The sequence below is a fragment of the Octopus sinensis genome, linkage group LG4 (genome assembly GCF_006345805.1).
Source record: "Octopus sinensis linkage group LG4, ASM634580v1, whole genome shotgun sequence".
In the NCBI taxonomy this organism is placed as follows: domain Eukaryota; kingdom Metazoa; phylum Mollusca; class Cephalopoda; order Octopoda; family Octopodidae; genus Octopus; species Octopus sinensis.
The window spans coordinates 115,281,619-115,299,145 of record NC_043000.1 but is presented as its reverse complement, the minus strand read 5'-3'; the positions used below and the strand labels follow the sequence as shown (position 1 = coordinate 115,299,145).

The 17,527-nt window shown below is 39.6% G+C and overlaps 1 protein-coding gene across 2 annotated transcripts in view; it reads left to right on the top strand.

Annotated features, from left to right (window-relative positions):
• Window positions 1-17,527, top strand: part of LOC115211109 (bifunctional peptidase and arginyl-hydroxylase JMJD5-like) — a 34,923-nt gene that overhangs the window by 11,647 nt on the left and 5,749 nt on the right. Inside the window, exons 3-8 of one of the 2 annotated variants that reach the window (XM_036502401.1) lie at window positions 1,306-1,465; window positions 2,996-3,187; window positions 4,581-4,713; window positions 7,955-8,118; window positions 9,469-9,591; window positions 11,180-11,384. In XM_036502401.1, the coding sequence (XP_036358294.1) occupies window positions 1,306-1,465; window positions 2,996-3,187; window positions 4,581-4,713; window positions 7,955-8,118; window positions 9,469-9,591; window positions 11,180-11,341 (934 nt within the window). In that variant the 3' untranslated portion in view covers window positions 11,342-11,384. Of the gene's footprint in view, window positions 1-1,305; window positions 1,466-2,995; window positions 3,188-4,580; window positions 4,714-7,954; window positions 8,119-9,468; window positions 9,592-11,179; window positions 11,465-17,527 lie in introns of those variants that run through there. The other variant, XM_029780023.2, reaches the window with a different exon arrangement.

The window sequence follows — 17,527 nt, the reverse complement described above, 5'->3', positions numbered from 1 at the left end:
CTCTATTGACATTATCCAGAGACAAGTCAGAGCGAGATGTCTGGTGCCAATATGAGTCGCAGGCTCAGGGATGTGGGTGTACCATGATCTCTAACACAAACCAAAGACCCTGCAAAATGTCCAATGCCATTCCCTACATATCTGGTTTTATATCAGAGTGACCTTAACCTAGAGACATGCTTCAAGAGAAACTGATGGGTGCCTCACTCTCAGTGGTCTTCTAGCACACTGGACACCATCCCAGTATTTCTGCATGCCCATGCTATTGCTAGATAGCCATTAAGCCTGCACTAGGTTCATCTGACCTTTGAACAGGTCTTGTTTTTAATCCTGCTGGGTTTCTAGCAACCCTCCCCACCAGGGTAGCCTGCCAGTTTAGTCGCCAACAACCTGACCACGCAACAGGTTGTACTGGACACCATGTTACCAGTAGCACTTGCAAGAACCTCATAAGTGACCTCACACATACGTACGTACATACATATATACATACATACATACATGCATACATGTATACATACATACATACATACGCACATACACGTATATATAGAAAGATAGGCAATTTCTCCTCACCCAAGACAGAGATAGGATTCAGTTGCTGCAGGGGTGACTAGCAGCTCCATTTGGAGAGGCCACTGCTCACCTGGAGGCTAGGAAGTTTCTAGAAAAGGTGAACCAAAAATTTACTATCTTTCTGTATGTATGTATGTACGTATGTATGTAGATGCAGGAGTGGCTGTGTGGTAAGTAGTTTGCTTACCAACCACAGGGTTCTGGGTTCAATCCCACTGCATGGTACCTTGGGCAAGTGTCTTCTACAGTAGCCTCGGGCCGACCAAAGCCTTGTGAGTGGATTTGGTAGATGGAAACTGAAAGAAGCCCATCGTATATATATATATATAATATATATATATATACGTGTGTGTGTGTGTGTGTGTGGTGTGTGTGTGTGAGTGTGTATGTATATGTTTGTGTGTCTGTGTTTGTCCCCCCAACATCACTTGACAACTGATGCTGGTGTGTTTATGTACCCGACACTTAGCGGTTTGGCAAGAAAGACCGATAGAATAAGTACTGGGCTTACAAAGAATAAGTCCTGGGGTCGATTTGCTCAACAAAAAAAAAAAGAACATACATACATACATACCTTGTTGTTGAAATTCCAATGAAGGAGTCTGGAATCTAGGTTAGAAACTGACTCTTTCTCTATTGGCAAGAAATATTGAAATAAAACTAAACAATGGCATATATATATATTTCTATAATTATCTCATTTCTTTTATTTGAATTCAATTTTGTCAGGTATGGGAATATATCTGTGCCTGTGAGTGTGCGGAAACAACAATTTCCAGGTCAAGTGAGAATCGTTCAAATGAAATTCAAGAAATTCCTTCTTGAGTACATGTATGAAGACTGGTATCTTGCAACAACCATTCCACTTCAAATGGCTAGTGAACTAACTGTGAGCTATAGATATGTTTTTTTCCCCCACTTTTTCTCTCACTCTCTTGTTTGTTGTGTCCCCTTCTTTTTTTTCCACTCTACTATCTCAATCTATCGTTCCCTTTTTCATATACATACATAAATACATACATACATATAAGTGAGCAAAAGTGTACGTACGCCACTATATATATATATATATATATATATATATATATAAAATACAATTAGGACAAGAATGTAAAACATCCAAATAGACGATACAAAAAACACGGACAGGTCATTCGAAGCCGTTAATCTTCAGTCAAGAACCAGATCATCCTCGCAATTTCGGCTGATTAATCTTGAGATTGCTCCAATCTGGCCAGCCCCAAGGAAAAACTAAGCTAAGAGCATTAGATTCCTCGTGTAACATCGTTCATTTTTCTGTCCTTGTTTCGTACACATTTGATCCTTTTTCCGAGGAATCTAATGCTCTTAGCTTAGTTTTTCCTTGGAGCTGGCCAGATGACTAGTGATTTCAGTAGCACTCACCAGCACCTTGGGTTAAACTCAACTGCCCTTGTCAGCTTATAAGATCACTGTTCCTAACGCCGACCACTGTGAGAGTGGAGTGGGTGCATTTTATGTGCCACCAGCATGGGAGCCTGTCAGGCAGTACTGGCATTGGCCACGTTTGAATGGTGCTTTTTATGTGCCACACTTGGAATTTGCATCACCAGTCTGGAACCCCTATCTTGCTCAGGACATTGACCTCCGGGAAACTGTTCAGAGACGTGCAACCAAGTGAATACCCTACCAGCTTCAGTGTTGCTGCCAGGAATTGAAAAATAGGGCAGATTTTTCTCACTTATTTTGTGATTTAGGGGGGATTTTTGAAAAGCAAAGGGGAATTCACGGCGGTGTTCATCAAACAAATTAAACACACTACCTGGCAGTGGCTAAAACGCAAACTGATTGAGTTTGTGTATAAATTTTCTTTTTATGTTTGTTTCCTTTTACACAATGGCTAAAATTTTTCTGAAGCAGCACCCTCCTCCCACTAATTTTGTCTATGAGCCACCACTGCATTCAAATTACTCTATTAAATGTAATGCTTATTTGTTCACATTGTTTTAAATTGATCATGCATTGTCTTATAACCATCAAGATTTCAATGATGTGACAGTTTATCTTTAACCCTTTCGTTTCTGTATTTCTGTTGAGATGCTCTGTGTTTCTTTCAATTACTTTCAATATAACAAAGAATTTAGTAAAATAACTTAGTTATCATTAAGCTAGTGTTAGGAACATAAATTGTGACTAAGGTTTGGTGGAAGATTTTAATTCAAAACTTATGGAAACAACACATTTGTACTACAGAGCCAGAGGTGGTTTCAGCCGGGTTGGTAACGAAAGGGTTAAAATGACATTGTAGGAAAGATGCAAGAGGCTGGATCTGACTGGTTTGAACATAAAACTGGTAGAATATATTTGAGCTGGATATGGTCAGTTTGAATGCTAAAGGGTTAATTTCAGATTTATAATAATTTTCATTTAAATATTTTAGATTCCTCAATGTCTCAGTTGTGGATCTTATTTCCACCGTCTGCTTGAGTCTGAGTTATGGATTAGCAGTGGTTTTGCCAATACCCAACTACACAGTCATTCCGATCATATTCTACACTGTTTGCAGTTTGGACGTCGAGATTTTATTCTCATGAAAAAGGAATACAAGAAAAATTTCGAATTTGTGGAAGAGGTTTGTGAGGCTGTTGTCTACATTACTTTCTCTCTTTTTGTCTGTCTCTCCTTGCTCTCTCTCTCTTACCCTGCTCTCCCTTCTCTCTCTCTCTCTGCTCTCTCTCTCTCCCTCTCTTTTATCATTTGACATCCGTGTTCTATATTAGCATGGGATGGAGGTTCCACAGGACCTCACTAGCTGGTTGGGATGGGCAGCTGTGCTGGTTTTCAGGGTATAGATGGCAACTAGATGCTAGCTGTAGTCATTGGTATTAGGAAGAGCAAAAAATTAAAGAATTTATATATATCTCTATATGTATAAATGGCAAAATGTCTGTGTATCAGTATTGCTGCCAGGAATTGAAAAATAGGGCAGATCTGTATGTCTGTGTGTCCTTTATACAAATCCACAGTTTTTCACGTAAAAGGCTCGCATTTTCTATGGGCTTTCAAAACTGTCTGAGGGTGGCCGTGAAGATCTTTTCATTTTCCCAGTCACTCCAGAAAGCCATTAAAAAAATCGATAAACCGACCCCTTATGCCCAACAGTTGAATGCGCATGCACATTTGCAGACAGTCTGTATGACTCTGCGCATTTTTGTGTTTTGCGAAGATGCGTTATCATGTGTTTTGGCTTTCAAACGTGCATGCTTTTTTGATTTGAGAAATGCAGAGAATGATTAACGAGTTAGATCAAGTAAATGACAAGAGAGAGGGATTTTCATGAAAGACCAAAAATGCTTGGCTAGCACTAGTGGTAGTATATATATATATATATATATATATATATATATATATATATATAAATATTGCCAGTACCGCCTGACTGGCCCTCGTGCTAGTGGAATGTAAAAAGCATCCACTACACTCTCAGAGTGGTTGGTATTAGGAAGGGCATCCAGCTGTAGAAACTTTGCCAGATTGGATTGGAGCCTGGTGCAGCCATCTGGCTTGCCAGCCCCCAGTCAAACCGTCCAACCCATGCCAACATGGAAAGTGGACGCTAAACAATGATGATGATATATATATATATATATATATATTATATATATATATAATTATATAATAAGAATAGTTTCAACCAGTGGTCAGCATACTTAAAAAACGTCCAAGGACCATGAATTCTATTTAAATATAAACAATAGGAGAGACCACTATGTGGATCCCTTGTATACTAAAAATAGATGTCAAACCATCTTATCACGAAATCTGTGTTCTCAAATAAGCAAAACGCTAGATGTTTACGAGCTAGACAAATGAAAAGAAATACACATAGATATATAGTGGCCATGTAGTATGTAGCTTACCCCAGCATGGCGACAGTCCAGTGAGAGAAGCAAGTGAAAGAGTGAAATGATAAATAAATAAACTAAAGCAAAGCAAAATCACGAATTTTTGTTTTTATTTTTCAGTATCCCACATCAATTTCTGGTCATTCTCCACTGGACATGAACAAAATAAACATGTTCAAACATACCAACTTTGCAAAAACCCCATGGGTATATGCTAGTCTCTATGGTGGAGATTGTCTGTATATACCGGCTGGTATGTATGTTACATTATCTTACAAACATTCATAAAACCCAGGAATGGATTAATCCTTTTTCTGAGTATTGGAATCTCACTTACTACAATCTATATTTTGTTGTGTCTTCAGAGAATCATTAAGCCATTTATTATACCACATGCACTGGTTCTTTACTGTTAGTTAATTGGTTTAATATCTAACCAACTAATCAATCATTTGTTTAAGGAATTGGTTAAACAATCAACCAGTTATTTACATTATTTACATATTTGACATATTTGTCCTCATCTTGTTTCTTGTTAACACAACGTTTCAGCTGATATACCTTCCAGCCTTCATCAGGTGTCTTGGGGAAATTTCAAACCTTGGTTCTCATTCCTAAGGTATTTTTCGATGTTGTTATTATTATATAATAACCTCCTAAGCAGACCGAGTGCAGATATGAGCAGTATATGGGAATCGGTATTAAGAAAGGATAGAAAAATATAAGATTTATAAGCCCTGAAATACATTCCATAAATGCCCATTGGCATATGGCATAGTGGTTAAGAGTGTGGGCTACTAACCCCAAGATTCAAAGTTTGATTCTGCCGCTGCCACCGCTGATGACAAAGACGACGCTGCCACTGCCAATGTCACCGACAACAATGACAAATGCCTTAAGAATGAGAATCCAGGTTTAAAATTTTCCCAAGACACCTGATGAAGGCTAGAGTGTATATAAGCCAAAACGTTGTGTTAACAACAAATATGATGAGGACAAATATCTGTCAAATGTAAATAATAGAAATTATGTACATAATTCCTCGTCTCTTAAATATAGAACTGTAGAATCAACCAGTTGTTTGTTAGTCAAAGTTCTTTTGTCCTTGTTCATGACCTTTTTTGGTGACTTCACCTTGTTTCAATATTTATTCCAACAAGATGAATTCACATCAAGAATCTTGCAAACCAAATACAAAAATGAAATATAACCTATATATCTTATTAAATTCTTGTCATTGTTTAGCTCAAAATCAGTCCTGATTGTGAGCAAAGAATCCAATTACGATTGTTCCATCTTTATCCCTTAGTAGAGGGGAATGGGGGGAGCTGAGAGGCTGTATTCCAGGTGATGCTTTTACGATAGTAGCATCTCTAGGTCTGCTGTATAAGTCTGTAGAACAGCACCTCCTCATCCAAGGTGAAAGTTTTGCGGATTTTTTAGGAGAGACATGTATTAATTTCAAAGAAGTACAAAACTCTAATCTCCTTCAATGTTGGATCCTCTGGCTTCAATATACTTTGTCATAGCATTCCAGTCACTTTATGAAGGTCCCTGAAAGTCCTCCAAGCTGCAAGTTTGTCACAGCCTTCATCATCTTCTTCAACCTGGGAAACAATGTGAAAGTCACAGGGAGCCAGGTATGGACTGTAGGGAGAGTAGGAGACTGTATTGATACCTATCTGCATCAAGTAGTTGATTACCAGAATGGAATTGTGCACTTGTTGTACATTATCCTGGTACTCTGGCCTTTTGCAACAAAACTTCTTCCTGAACTCCCTCAAAACCTCTACAAAGTACTCTTTGTTGACCATCTGGTCAGAGGAAAGCCAGTAGATGTAGATAAAATCCCTTGCTGTTGGAAAAGGGGATCAGCATGGACTTCCGGTTGGACTTGCTCTGTCTGATCTCTTGTGTCAGCAAAAAACAGATCCATAAGTAGTCTGAAGCATTTTATAAGTTTCTGTTACATTTTCACCCAATTTAACACAAGACTTTATTGCATAACAAGCTTCCAAATTTACATTCTGACTGCATTCTACAAACAAGTCAGATGTGAAAAACTGTGTTTAGTAAGGTGTGTTCAAAGTACAGTTACAGCTGCCTCCTTCAATCTGGAATAACAAAAGTTATTAGACGTATAAAATAAAATAAATGCGCCCTTTTAAAGCCTAGCCAGGCTAATGGGCCTAGTTTCCCAGTTTCTATGGTGTATGTGTTCCCCAGCTGCACGGGACGCCAGTCCATCGCAGCATTACTCACTTTTGCCTGCTGAGTGGACTGGAGCAACGTGAAATGAAGTGATTTGCTCAAGAACACAACGCATCGCCTAGTCCAGGAATCGAAACCACAATCTTACGATCATGATGCCAACACCCTAACCACTAAGCCACGCGCCTCCACTTATTAGACGTATATATGACATATATATTATTAGACATATATATGATATATGATTAGCCCACATTACTCCATGAGGAGCAGAGAGCCAGTTTCTTGGTTTCTCTGATTTATATATTTCCTCATGGGTAAGCACCAGTCCATTGCAGCATTTACCCCTTTTTGCCAGCTGAGTGGACTGAAGCAATGTGATAAAAAGGGTTTTTCTCAAGAACACAACACATTGCCTGGTCTCAGAACTGAAACCACAATCTTGCGATCATGAGTCTAATACTCCTAACCACCAGGCCATGTGCCTCCACATATAAGATGCATAGTAATAATATACTAGAAACACAATCGGAATTGAAATCGAAATCAAATTCGATGACTGACATCCGTGCTAGTGGAGCGCTAAGAGTACCATACAAGTGAGATTGTTGCCAGAGCAACAAGCTGGCCTCTGTGCCGATCGCACATAAAAACACCATTCAAGCGTGATCGTTACCTGCGTCGCCTTACTATCACTTGTGCTGGTGGCACGTGTAAAAAACATTCGAGTGAGGTCGTTGCCAGTGCCACTGGACTGGCTCCTGTGCAGGTGGCACATAAAAAGCACCATTTGAGTGTGGCCGTTGCCAGTACCGCCAGACTGGCCCTCGTGCCAGTAGCATGTAAAAACACCCACTACACGTGTGGTTGGTATTAGAAAGGGCATCCAGCTGTAGAAACTCTGCCAGATCAGATTGGAGCCTGGTGCGGCCGTCTGGTTCGCCAGACCTCAGTCAAATTGTCCAACCCATGCTAGCATGGAAAGCGGGCATTAAACGATGATAATGATGATGATGATGATGATATATATATATTGCCAGTACTGCCTGACTGGTCCTTGTGCTGGTGGAACATAAAAAGCACACACTATACTCTCAGAGTGGTTGGTATTAGGAAGGGCATCTAGCTGTAGAAACTTTGATGATGATGATGATGACAATAACCTAGAACCGTTATAACTGTCTCCCCTAAAAAAGTCACAAAACCCCTGGAATGTATCTCATAATCTTCTGTTTTACCATTTTGTGTCATTGGATGTATTATTATTTTATTCTCTTCCACAGAATACTTGCATCAGGTGAGATCTTACGGAAGAGCCATTTCCTATACAATCCACTTTTCGCCCTCTACTCAGTTTGATCTAAGGGGCTGCTTTGGAGATGAAGTCCAAAAAACATTTAAACTTACAGATGCCAATTTCTTATGGACATTCACTGGAGGGCATAAGGTAAATTCTTTGAGCTTTAATCATTAATCTTTAACTTGCTTCAGTCATTGAACTGCAGCCATGCTGGAGCACCGCCTTTGAAGGGTTTTTAGTTGAAGAAATCAACCCCAGTACTTGTATTTTAAAAATCTGATATTTATTCTATCAATTTCTGTGATGTTAGTAGTGCTATAGGATGTGATGGAGCTATGTGGTGTTGGTGGAGGGGATTGCAGATGAGGTGGATGGAAGTAAGGTTTGCAGGGGCTGGTGAGACAGGCAGAGGGCATGCATGGGCAGGAAGCTCATGGGGCAGTTTGAACAGAGATGGCAGAGAGACAAGACATGTTTAATTTGTGAGAGTGACCACTGATTCCACTGAGGTCAATAGGTAAGGCCTTTTGTATTTCTTTCTCCCATTTACTTCATTTTCTATTGTCCTTTTTTTCCATCACACTACAAGCTATTTTGGCCCCTAAAAAAAAGAAGCAAACGGGAGAAAGAAATACAAAAGGCCTTACCTGTTGACCTCAGCGAAATCAGCGGTCACTCTCACAAATTAAACATGTCTTGTCTCTCTGCCATCTCTGCTCGAACTGCCCCCACGTATGCCCTCTGCCTGTCTCACCAGCCCCTGCAAGCCTTACTTCCGTCCACCTCATCTGCAATCCCCTCCACCAACACCACATAGCTCCATCGCAGCCCATAGCACTACAAACACCACAATTTCTTTTACTAAAGCATTAAGTTACAGGGATGTAAACAAACCATCATCAGTCGTCAAGCAGAGTGGGGAGGGTATAAACAAAAGTACAAAGACATATTTTCCCTTATACTCACATTCTTGTAACTTGAGGGTATACACTGGTACTCTGTCACCACCATCTTTATCCCTTTTCTCAGCTACTCTCAACTAGCCTTACAGAAAGTGGGGGTAGTCATATATCCCCTTTATAAGAAGACCCCTGTGTTTATCCCTCTATCATATATTAGTCTTCAACACCAAGCACAAAGCCACCTCCCTCCCTCTCTCAAATACACTCCCACTCAGTGGAGAGGGGGGTGTGCTTTTCTTTTCCTTTCTTTGTCTTGCAAGGTGCTCGATGACCCCACTAATGCTAGAGTTACAAAAAAACCCAGAAAGAATGGAAAAGCACCCAGTACACTCTGTAAAGTGGTTGGTGTTAGGCAGGGCATCAGGCCATAGAAACTACTGTAAATCCTCGAGTATAGTCCACCCTTGAGTATAATACACCTGGGGATTTTAAGTGGGTTGTTTAACCATAAATGCCTTCATATGACATTAACAATAGGTCACCAACATTGGTAGTAATACCATTTTACCATTTTTGCTTCTGATTTTCTTTCCAGCAACTATCTAATTTAAAATTCAGCCCAGAAAGTTTCCAGAAACTTCTACAACTTTTGCTAGGAGCTGGAGACAGACTTTCTTTTCACCAGTTTGAACATTTTTATGACATGGCTTTAAAGCAAGTGAGTATGATTTTTTTTAACCCTTTTGTTACCCTGTTTCATAGGGAACATAAATTAATATTAAATGTTGAGGGAAAGTTTTAATCTAGGTCACTTGAACCCTTTTGTTATATTTCATTTCAACATACACACCTCATAATGCCATCCCTTCAATCCATTTTAAAAATAATTCCCTTTAACCCTTTTGTTACCATATTATTATTGATTAATTAGTTGTTATTTTTTATTAAACATTTTAAAACATTTAAATTTAAAATCCGGCAGGAACTTAGTTGCCAACCCAATACATATACATATATATATTAAATTAATTTAGAGATAAAACCACTATTTAGGCAAATCAAACAGTGAAAAACATAAACCAAAACATAGAAATAAAATTAATTAATATAATATACAAAATATATAAAATATAAAATTCAAAATTTTAATTATTTAATATATATATATATATATTACGGAGATGTACTTGCATAGCGAGTGACTTGATCTGAGATCGCGTGCTGGAACGAAAACAATTGCAGCATGGAAGGTGTTTATAAGCCATTTAAGAAACACACAAAACCGTTAGATTCACTTCAACATTTAAATTTAATTTGTCAAAATATTGCAGGGGATGGAGGTGGCATAGAACAAGGAAGTATAAGTCACTTTTTGCATCTTTGATGTCTGATCTCTGCCTCTTAGTATCGGTTATTTTCCATCTGGTGTGTTCTCCTGATGATGAGCATGCATTTATTATTGGCATAATGATGATCCCTATTTTTTATTTTTATTTCATCTAGTTACAGCTCACAAGCTGTGGCCATGCCGGGGCACTGCCATTTGGTGTTGCTACATGATTTTACTTCGCGAATGCTTTTTAGCAACAATTGACATTTGGTGCATGAGAGAGTTTAATGCAGCTGCCCTTATCTGCACCTTTTTTTTTGTGTGTATATATATATATCACCGTGGTCACTGTGACCGACCAGGCTATCAGATGTTGCTACACATTGCTGGTCACAATACGCTTCGCATTGTTTTAGCCTTCAAATGATGCCACCCCGCTGGCTAAGCGAGCAGGCCAACAGAAGAAAGAGTGAGAGAAAGTTGTGGCAAAAGAGTACAGCAGGGTTCGCCACCATCCCCTGCTGGAGCCACGTGGAGCTTTAGGTGCCCTAACCATTGGGCCATTGTGCCTCCACATATATGTATTTATATATATATGAAATTTTGAATTTAGTTCACAAACCCAGTACTACCATTGCGGACCATCAGGGGTCTGTGGACCATACATAGGTTGGGAGCCACTGGTATTAAAGTGCAGAGCATATAAGATGCACCCTAATTTCAGCAGTACATTTTATTCTTAACTCTTTTCTCTTTTACTTGTTTCAGTCATTTGAATGTGGCCATGCTGGAGCACCGCCTTTAGTCGAGCAAATTGACCCCTTGACTTATTCTTAGTAAGCCTAGATACAACAAAATTTGCTTTAACACACAAGTTCACACCAAGAATCTTGCAAAGCAAATACTGAATTGTGATTGAAAAAAAATTTTATTCAAAACATTAAATTTACCAAATTATGTTCTATGTATTTTACAGGACAACAAAAGACCCCCTGCGTTGGAAGTCTTCTGGAAGATGGCAAAAAAAGACAAAGATTATATGACTCGTCATGAAATTGATAATTTTTCTCCTGACAAACTGATGGTGGTCGTGAAAGTTCTCAATTCTAGATTCTCAAAAAAGAAAGATGAACTTTAAAATAATACTTAATCTCAGCCTGCCGCATCATCATCATCATCATCATGATTATTATTATAATTATTATTATTATTATTTTATTATTATTATTATTATTATTATTATTCTATGTTTGACTTTTGCTTTACATTTGTACAAGTTGGCTCCAAGTCTCACCCAGAGACCTCAAGAGACAACAAATTGGAAGTTCATTATTATTATTATTGTATTAAAACCTGCAGCTTATATTGCTGGGTATGATGGAAAGTGTCAGCTGTCCACAGCCAGCAGACTAAGGTGACACTTGTTTTACTGGTCATGCTTCAAGAACATAGTGAAGAATTCTTGCAGTTCCAAGCAATGCTGACTTTTGTAGGTGTTCTACCTTCACACTTGCACCAATCATTTTAAGCCATGTTTGTAGTTGAATGCTGATACTTCCAAGTGCACCAATTACTATTGGTATCATGTCTAATTATTATCATTATTATTATTATCATTATTATTATTATTATTACCTCCGCCTTATAAAAAGGTAGAGGTATTGTTTTCAATTGTGTTTATTTGTTTGTTTGTCCTTGGACAAGATATCTCAAGAACTGCTGGATGGATTCAGATGAAACTTTCAAGGATGTTTGGCCTCATGACTGGCACGAACTGATTAGATTTTGGGATTGATCTGGTTCCAGACAAGGGGTCTGGATTATTTTTCTAGTTTTTTTACTTATTTTTGAAAGTGGTTGGGTTCATTTTTAGTATTCTTGTTTAAGAAAGCAGTTGAGTTTATTTCGGATATTCTCATTTTAAAAATCATCTGTAGCTAATCGTTGAGAGGATGTTGGTGTTGCCTTGGCGGAGGTTTGCGCTCTCTGAGTGCTCTTATCATTATTATTATTATCATTATTATTATTATTAAGGCAGCAAGAAAGACTCATGAGAATTGAAATACAACTTTTGTATTTCAATTTCTGGATCCTTATATTTAGTGATCCTGTCGAATTCCTTGACAAATGTATTTTTATTAAATACTTACATCTATCAGTTTACAAGTATTTTCTTTCTTCTTCTTCTTCTTATTGTCTTTGCACAGCTTCTAATGCTGGAAATGTACTACAGTATCAGCTGTTCACTACCAGTGAACTAAGGTAACACCCCTTATTTTTCGAGCACCATCTGGAGTATTTGAACAGTTCCAAACAGTGCTATTTTCTGCAAGTGCTCCACTCTTATTGCAGTACCTATTTCTTCCATGTACTTCTCAAGATTTTTACTCACTACTATTGTTATTGTTGTTGTTACTTCAGTAGTTTTATTTATATTGTCTGTGTTTACTACACAAGTGATCCCAATTTTGTGTATTGTGAGCCATGCAGTGTTTAGTTTTGTTTTTACATTTTCTATTGTCAAACATCACACATATTTTGTAGCCTATATGTTTTGACGCTTTATATATGCATGAGCTCTTTGTAGCAAATAAAGAACAAATTATTATTATTATTATTATTATTATTATCATTATATTAAAAAACATTCAAGCGAGGTCATTGCCAGTGCCGCTGGACTGGCTCCTGTGCAGGTGGCACATAAAAAACACCATTTGAGTGTGGCCGTTGCCAGTACCACCTTTAATTCTATGATTAACAGAGTTAGGGGTTTGAAGTTTCCCAGGAGAATGTTCACAATACTTTCATTGTTCCCAAACAATTATAGAGCGTGCAAGTGCACCCCCTGTTCCTGAGCCTCCAGTTGCCAGATGTAACAGATGTCAGATAAGACACTAGCAAAATATCTGGTACATAATGATGTAGCTTGCTGAGCTGACCAGTAACATCTTAAGGTATGGGCAGGCCCCATACATCTTGGGGCCAAATTCTAATCTTTATATGAAGTTGTTTTTTGTAAATAAATAAATAATATAGGGCCCAGTGCATTGGCTTATTACACTGCAGAGGCTTATAACACTGCTAAAATGGCCCTGAAGCAGACCATCAACTCTAAGTGACTGATTCCTCACACAGAAGCTCAACACGTCACCTCTGGGTCTTTGAAACTAGCCTTTTCACTGTGTTCAGCATCCTTGAAACACTGCAGAAAATAAAATTAAAAAAAAGCATTCTGTGAGCCTGATTGGATCTCATCTGTAATACTAAAGACTGACATTCCGTTAAACACTTACACAGCAGGAGACTGATTTAAAGAGACATACTGGAACAGTGGTCACTTTTGAATGTGAATCTGTTCTGAAATCTGAACTGCTTATCAAGATCAACAAATACCCTGAGATTTGTGCATCAGTTGGAATTGTTTCTCAGCAAAGCTCTGAAAGTCAAAAAAATCTCTCTCAGATAGAAGCAGCCATTGACCCCAGGCTGACATACAACTAAAATGGTGTCTGTAAAGTGGATTGGATAGCAATCTGGTAGATTTAACGAAGAACAATTTACTTAGTCTCACCTTCACTATCATTGTTGCTTTCATCATTTAATGTCCATGCTCTATGCTGGCATGGGTTGGACAGCTTGAAAGAAATTGATGTGTCCAAGGACTGCATTGAATTCCAATGTCAGCTTTATCATGGGTTTTGTAGCTGGGTGTCCTTCCTATCGCCAATTACTTTATGATATAGACTGGGTGGGGGTACAGCCGGTTCCTACAGAGAGACCTGCATGCGCTGCAAGGCATAGAATGGTAGGAAGGTACTCAGGGGAACCCTGCCACCCAGGCAAAGTCTGAGTAGAAGTGGATGGTTTGTAAGATTGTATAAGGCGGCAAGCTGGCAGAGACGCTTGCACACTGGGCGAAATGCTTAGCGGTATTTCGTCTGCCACTACATTCTGAGTTCAAATTCCACTGAGGTCGACTTTGCCTTTTATCCCTTCGGGGTTGATAAATTAAGTACAAGTTATGCACTGGGGTCAATCTAATCGACTTAATCCATTTGTCTGTCTGTGTTTGTCCCCTTGTGGGCAATAAAGAAATAAGATTATATAAGAAGGTGAATGAGTGGAGATGGGGGGAGGGTAGACTGTCAAAATAGGTAGGGGATCAAAATCTATCAACTACTTCTAATGAGACATCATTTAAGAGACTCAATTTCTGGTGTGCTATCTACTGCCCCAGTGAATTAAGTGCATATGAACTTTACATTCTTGGATAGTCTGTCAGTGAATCTACTACATTTCTTGCATGTCTATAGGTTACATCAAATTCAGTGTATAGAGTTTATACCTACCCCTTTTCTACATATTAAGCAAGGCCATTTTCCCAAAGGTAACAGGATCCTGTTATGTTTTATACTTACTTAAACCTTAGTCTTCAACAGGTTAACCTAAAGACCCTTCAATTCTAGGTTTTTGCTTCCATGCCTGGAATTTCTCCTGATTCCCCCATGTATTCAGCTATGAGGACTAGATCATCAGCATATAAGAGTTCCCATTGATAGCTGGTCTTAAACTGTTCAGTGATGGCTTGGGCAACTATGATGAGTAGGAGAAGGCTGAGGACTGAACCTTGCTCAACTCCTACTTTCACAATTTATCACTGAAATCATTGTCAACTCTCACTTTACTTACAGCATCCTTATAAATAGCTTAAGCTACCCATACAAGCCATTCATCTTCGCCTAGTTTCCTCAAAACCTACCAAGTTACTGAATGTGGTGCCCTGTCAAATGTTTTCTCTAAATCAACGAAAGCCAGAAATAGTGGTTTGTTCTTAGCCAGGTATTTCTCCTGCAGTTGTCTCATTAGAAATATATAACACCTGTGGTGCCTCTTCTGAGGACAAAGTCAAAAGACATCTCATCCTGGTTCACTCTATCATGGATCAACCAGACTATATCTTTTTCCATGACGTTCATTACTTGGTCTAGAAGTTTGATTCCTCTTGATATTGTAGTGACGCCATTTTTGAAGTCTTCAGCACGCATGTGCAGAGCTGGATTCTTCTGGGAGGCATGCCGGAAGTTCCCTCTTGTGCATGTGCAGAGAACTAGCAGCAGCAAAACTTCCCATGCATCGATCTCTCTTGAAGCTGACAGTCGAATAGAACGGATGCGTTCTCACAGCTATCCCAGGCTGCCACCACGTGGTGATGCTACACTATACTGGAACGAGACAGGATTTGGTTCACATCACTTAACCATTGTGACTAGCTCCATAGCTACCGATTCGCCTTGCGCTGGTATGGTCATGTGGTGAGAATGGATGAAGATAGTTGTGTGAAAAAGTGCCACACCCTAGCGGTTGAGGGAACCTGTGGAAGAGGTAGACCCAGGAAAACCTGGGATGAGGTGGTGAAGCACGACCTTCAAACATTAGGTCTCACCAAGGCAATGACTAGTGACCGAGACCTTTGGAAGTATGCTGTGCGTGAGAAGACCTGGCAGGACAAGTGAGACCATAACCAGTGGCCTTTACCTGGGATGTAGCCAGTCTGCTTATGTATACCTTTCCTTCTTGGGACATAAAACTCTACTTGCTAAGACCTGTTGAGGCAAGTGAAATCGAAATCGATCAAAATCAATGGAAATTGTAGTTGTGATACCAGTACCGGTACTGGTATCACAACGTGGCCACTGCCAGCGCTGCCCCGACTGGCCTCCGTGCCGGTGGCATGTAATAAGCACCAACCAATCATGGCCGTTGCCAGCCGCGTCTGGCACCTGTGCCAGTGGCACGCAAAAAGCACCCACTACTCTCACAGAGTGGTTGGCGTTAGGAAGAGCATCCAGCTGTAGAAACCCTGTCAGATCAGACTGGGCCTGGTGCAGCCCCTGGCTTCCCAGACCCCAGTTGAACTGTCCAACCCATGCGAGCATGGAAAGCGGACATTAAATGATGATGATGATGATGATATATATATATTATTGCGAATTCAAAAATAAAAAAATATATATGCTGTTGAAAATATTCGAAGTCTTGGCTTTTCCTTCAACAAATAATTTAATGTAACGGATGAGACCTGCACCCCACCAGTATTACATACCTTTCATCCAAGCATTTGAGTCAATCTGCAATGGGTGTGGGGGATGACCTTTTTAACTGGTTGAAATCCTTCATCCTCAGCCGAAAGGAGGTAGTCACAGTTCTAGGACAGCACTCTACACCATATGAGATGTCATCGGGTGTACCACAGGGATCTGTCCTTGGCCCCCTCTTGTTTGTGGCATACATTAACGACATAGATGCCAATTTAAAGAATGCCACAGTATTGAAATATGCAGACGACATCAAGCTGTACCTTGAAATCAAGAGGATAGATCCTGATGTCTACAACTCTTTCCTGCAATCAGACCTAGACACAATGCAGCAATGGATCACAGACTGGCAACTGAAACTGGCTGTGGACAAGTGTACCACCATGCATTTTGGGAGAAAAAACCCTGCGTTCACATACTCCCTCCACAACACTGATATCAAGAAATCCTCTTGCGAGCGTGACCTAGGCATCACTGTCAGCAGTGATTTGCGTTGGTCAAAGCATATCTCTAAGATTGTCAGGAAGGCCGAGGGTGTCTTGGCATCACTCAGCAGGTCTTTTGTTAGCCGCTCTCCAGCCATCTATTTAAAACTGTATACAGCTATGGTACGACCACACTTGGAATTCGCATCATCAGTTTGGAACCCCTATCTTGCACAGAACATTGACCTCCTGGAATCTGTCCAGAGACGTGCAACCAAACGCATACCCTCCATCAGACACCTACCATATTCTGAGCGCCTTGTTTCCCTGGGCATGGATTCACTGAAGCTCCGGCGTTTGGCGACGGACTTGGTAAACACCCACAAAGTTATCAACCACCTCACCAACAACAACACTGAACACCTTTTTGATCTCCATGTGTCTAACACACGTGGACATGCCTACAAAGTCAGAAAACAATACAGCTCCCATGACTTTCGGAAACATTTTTTCACGCTCAGAGTTGCTGAAGCATGGAATAAACTGCCTGCGTCAGTTGTTGACTGCCATGACACTGCATCTTTTAAGGCCCTCATGCTTTCCGAAATCCGCCGAAACTTCACCTGATTATATATACACTTTAGATGAGTTGTAGTGCACCTGAGCACTGTACACAATTATTATTATTATTATTATTATTAAAAGAAAATGATCAAAACTGTATTTGATATGCAAGATTTGTAATGTTACTTGTGTGTTGAAACATATTTTGTCGTATCTCGGAATGATCATTATGCCAATGAT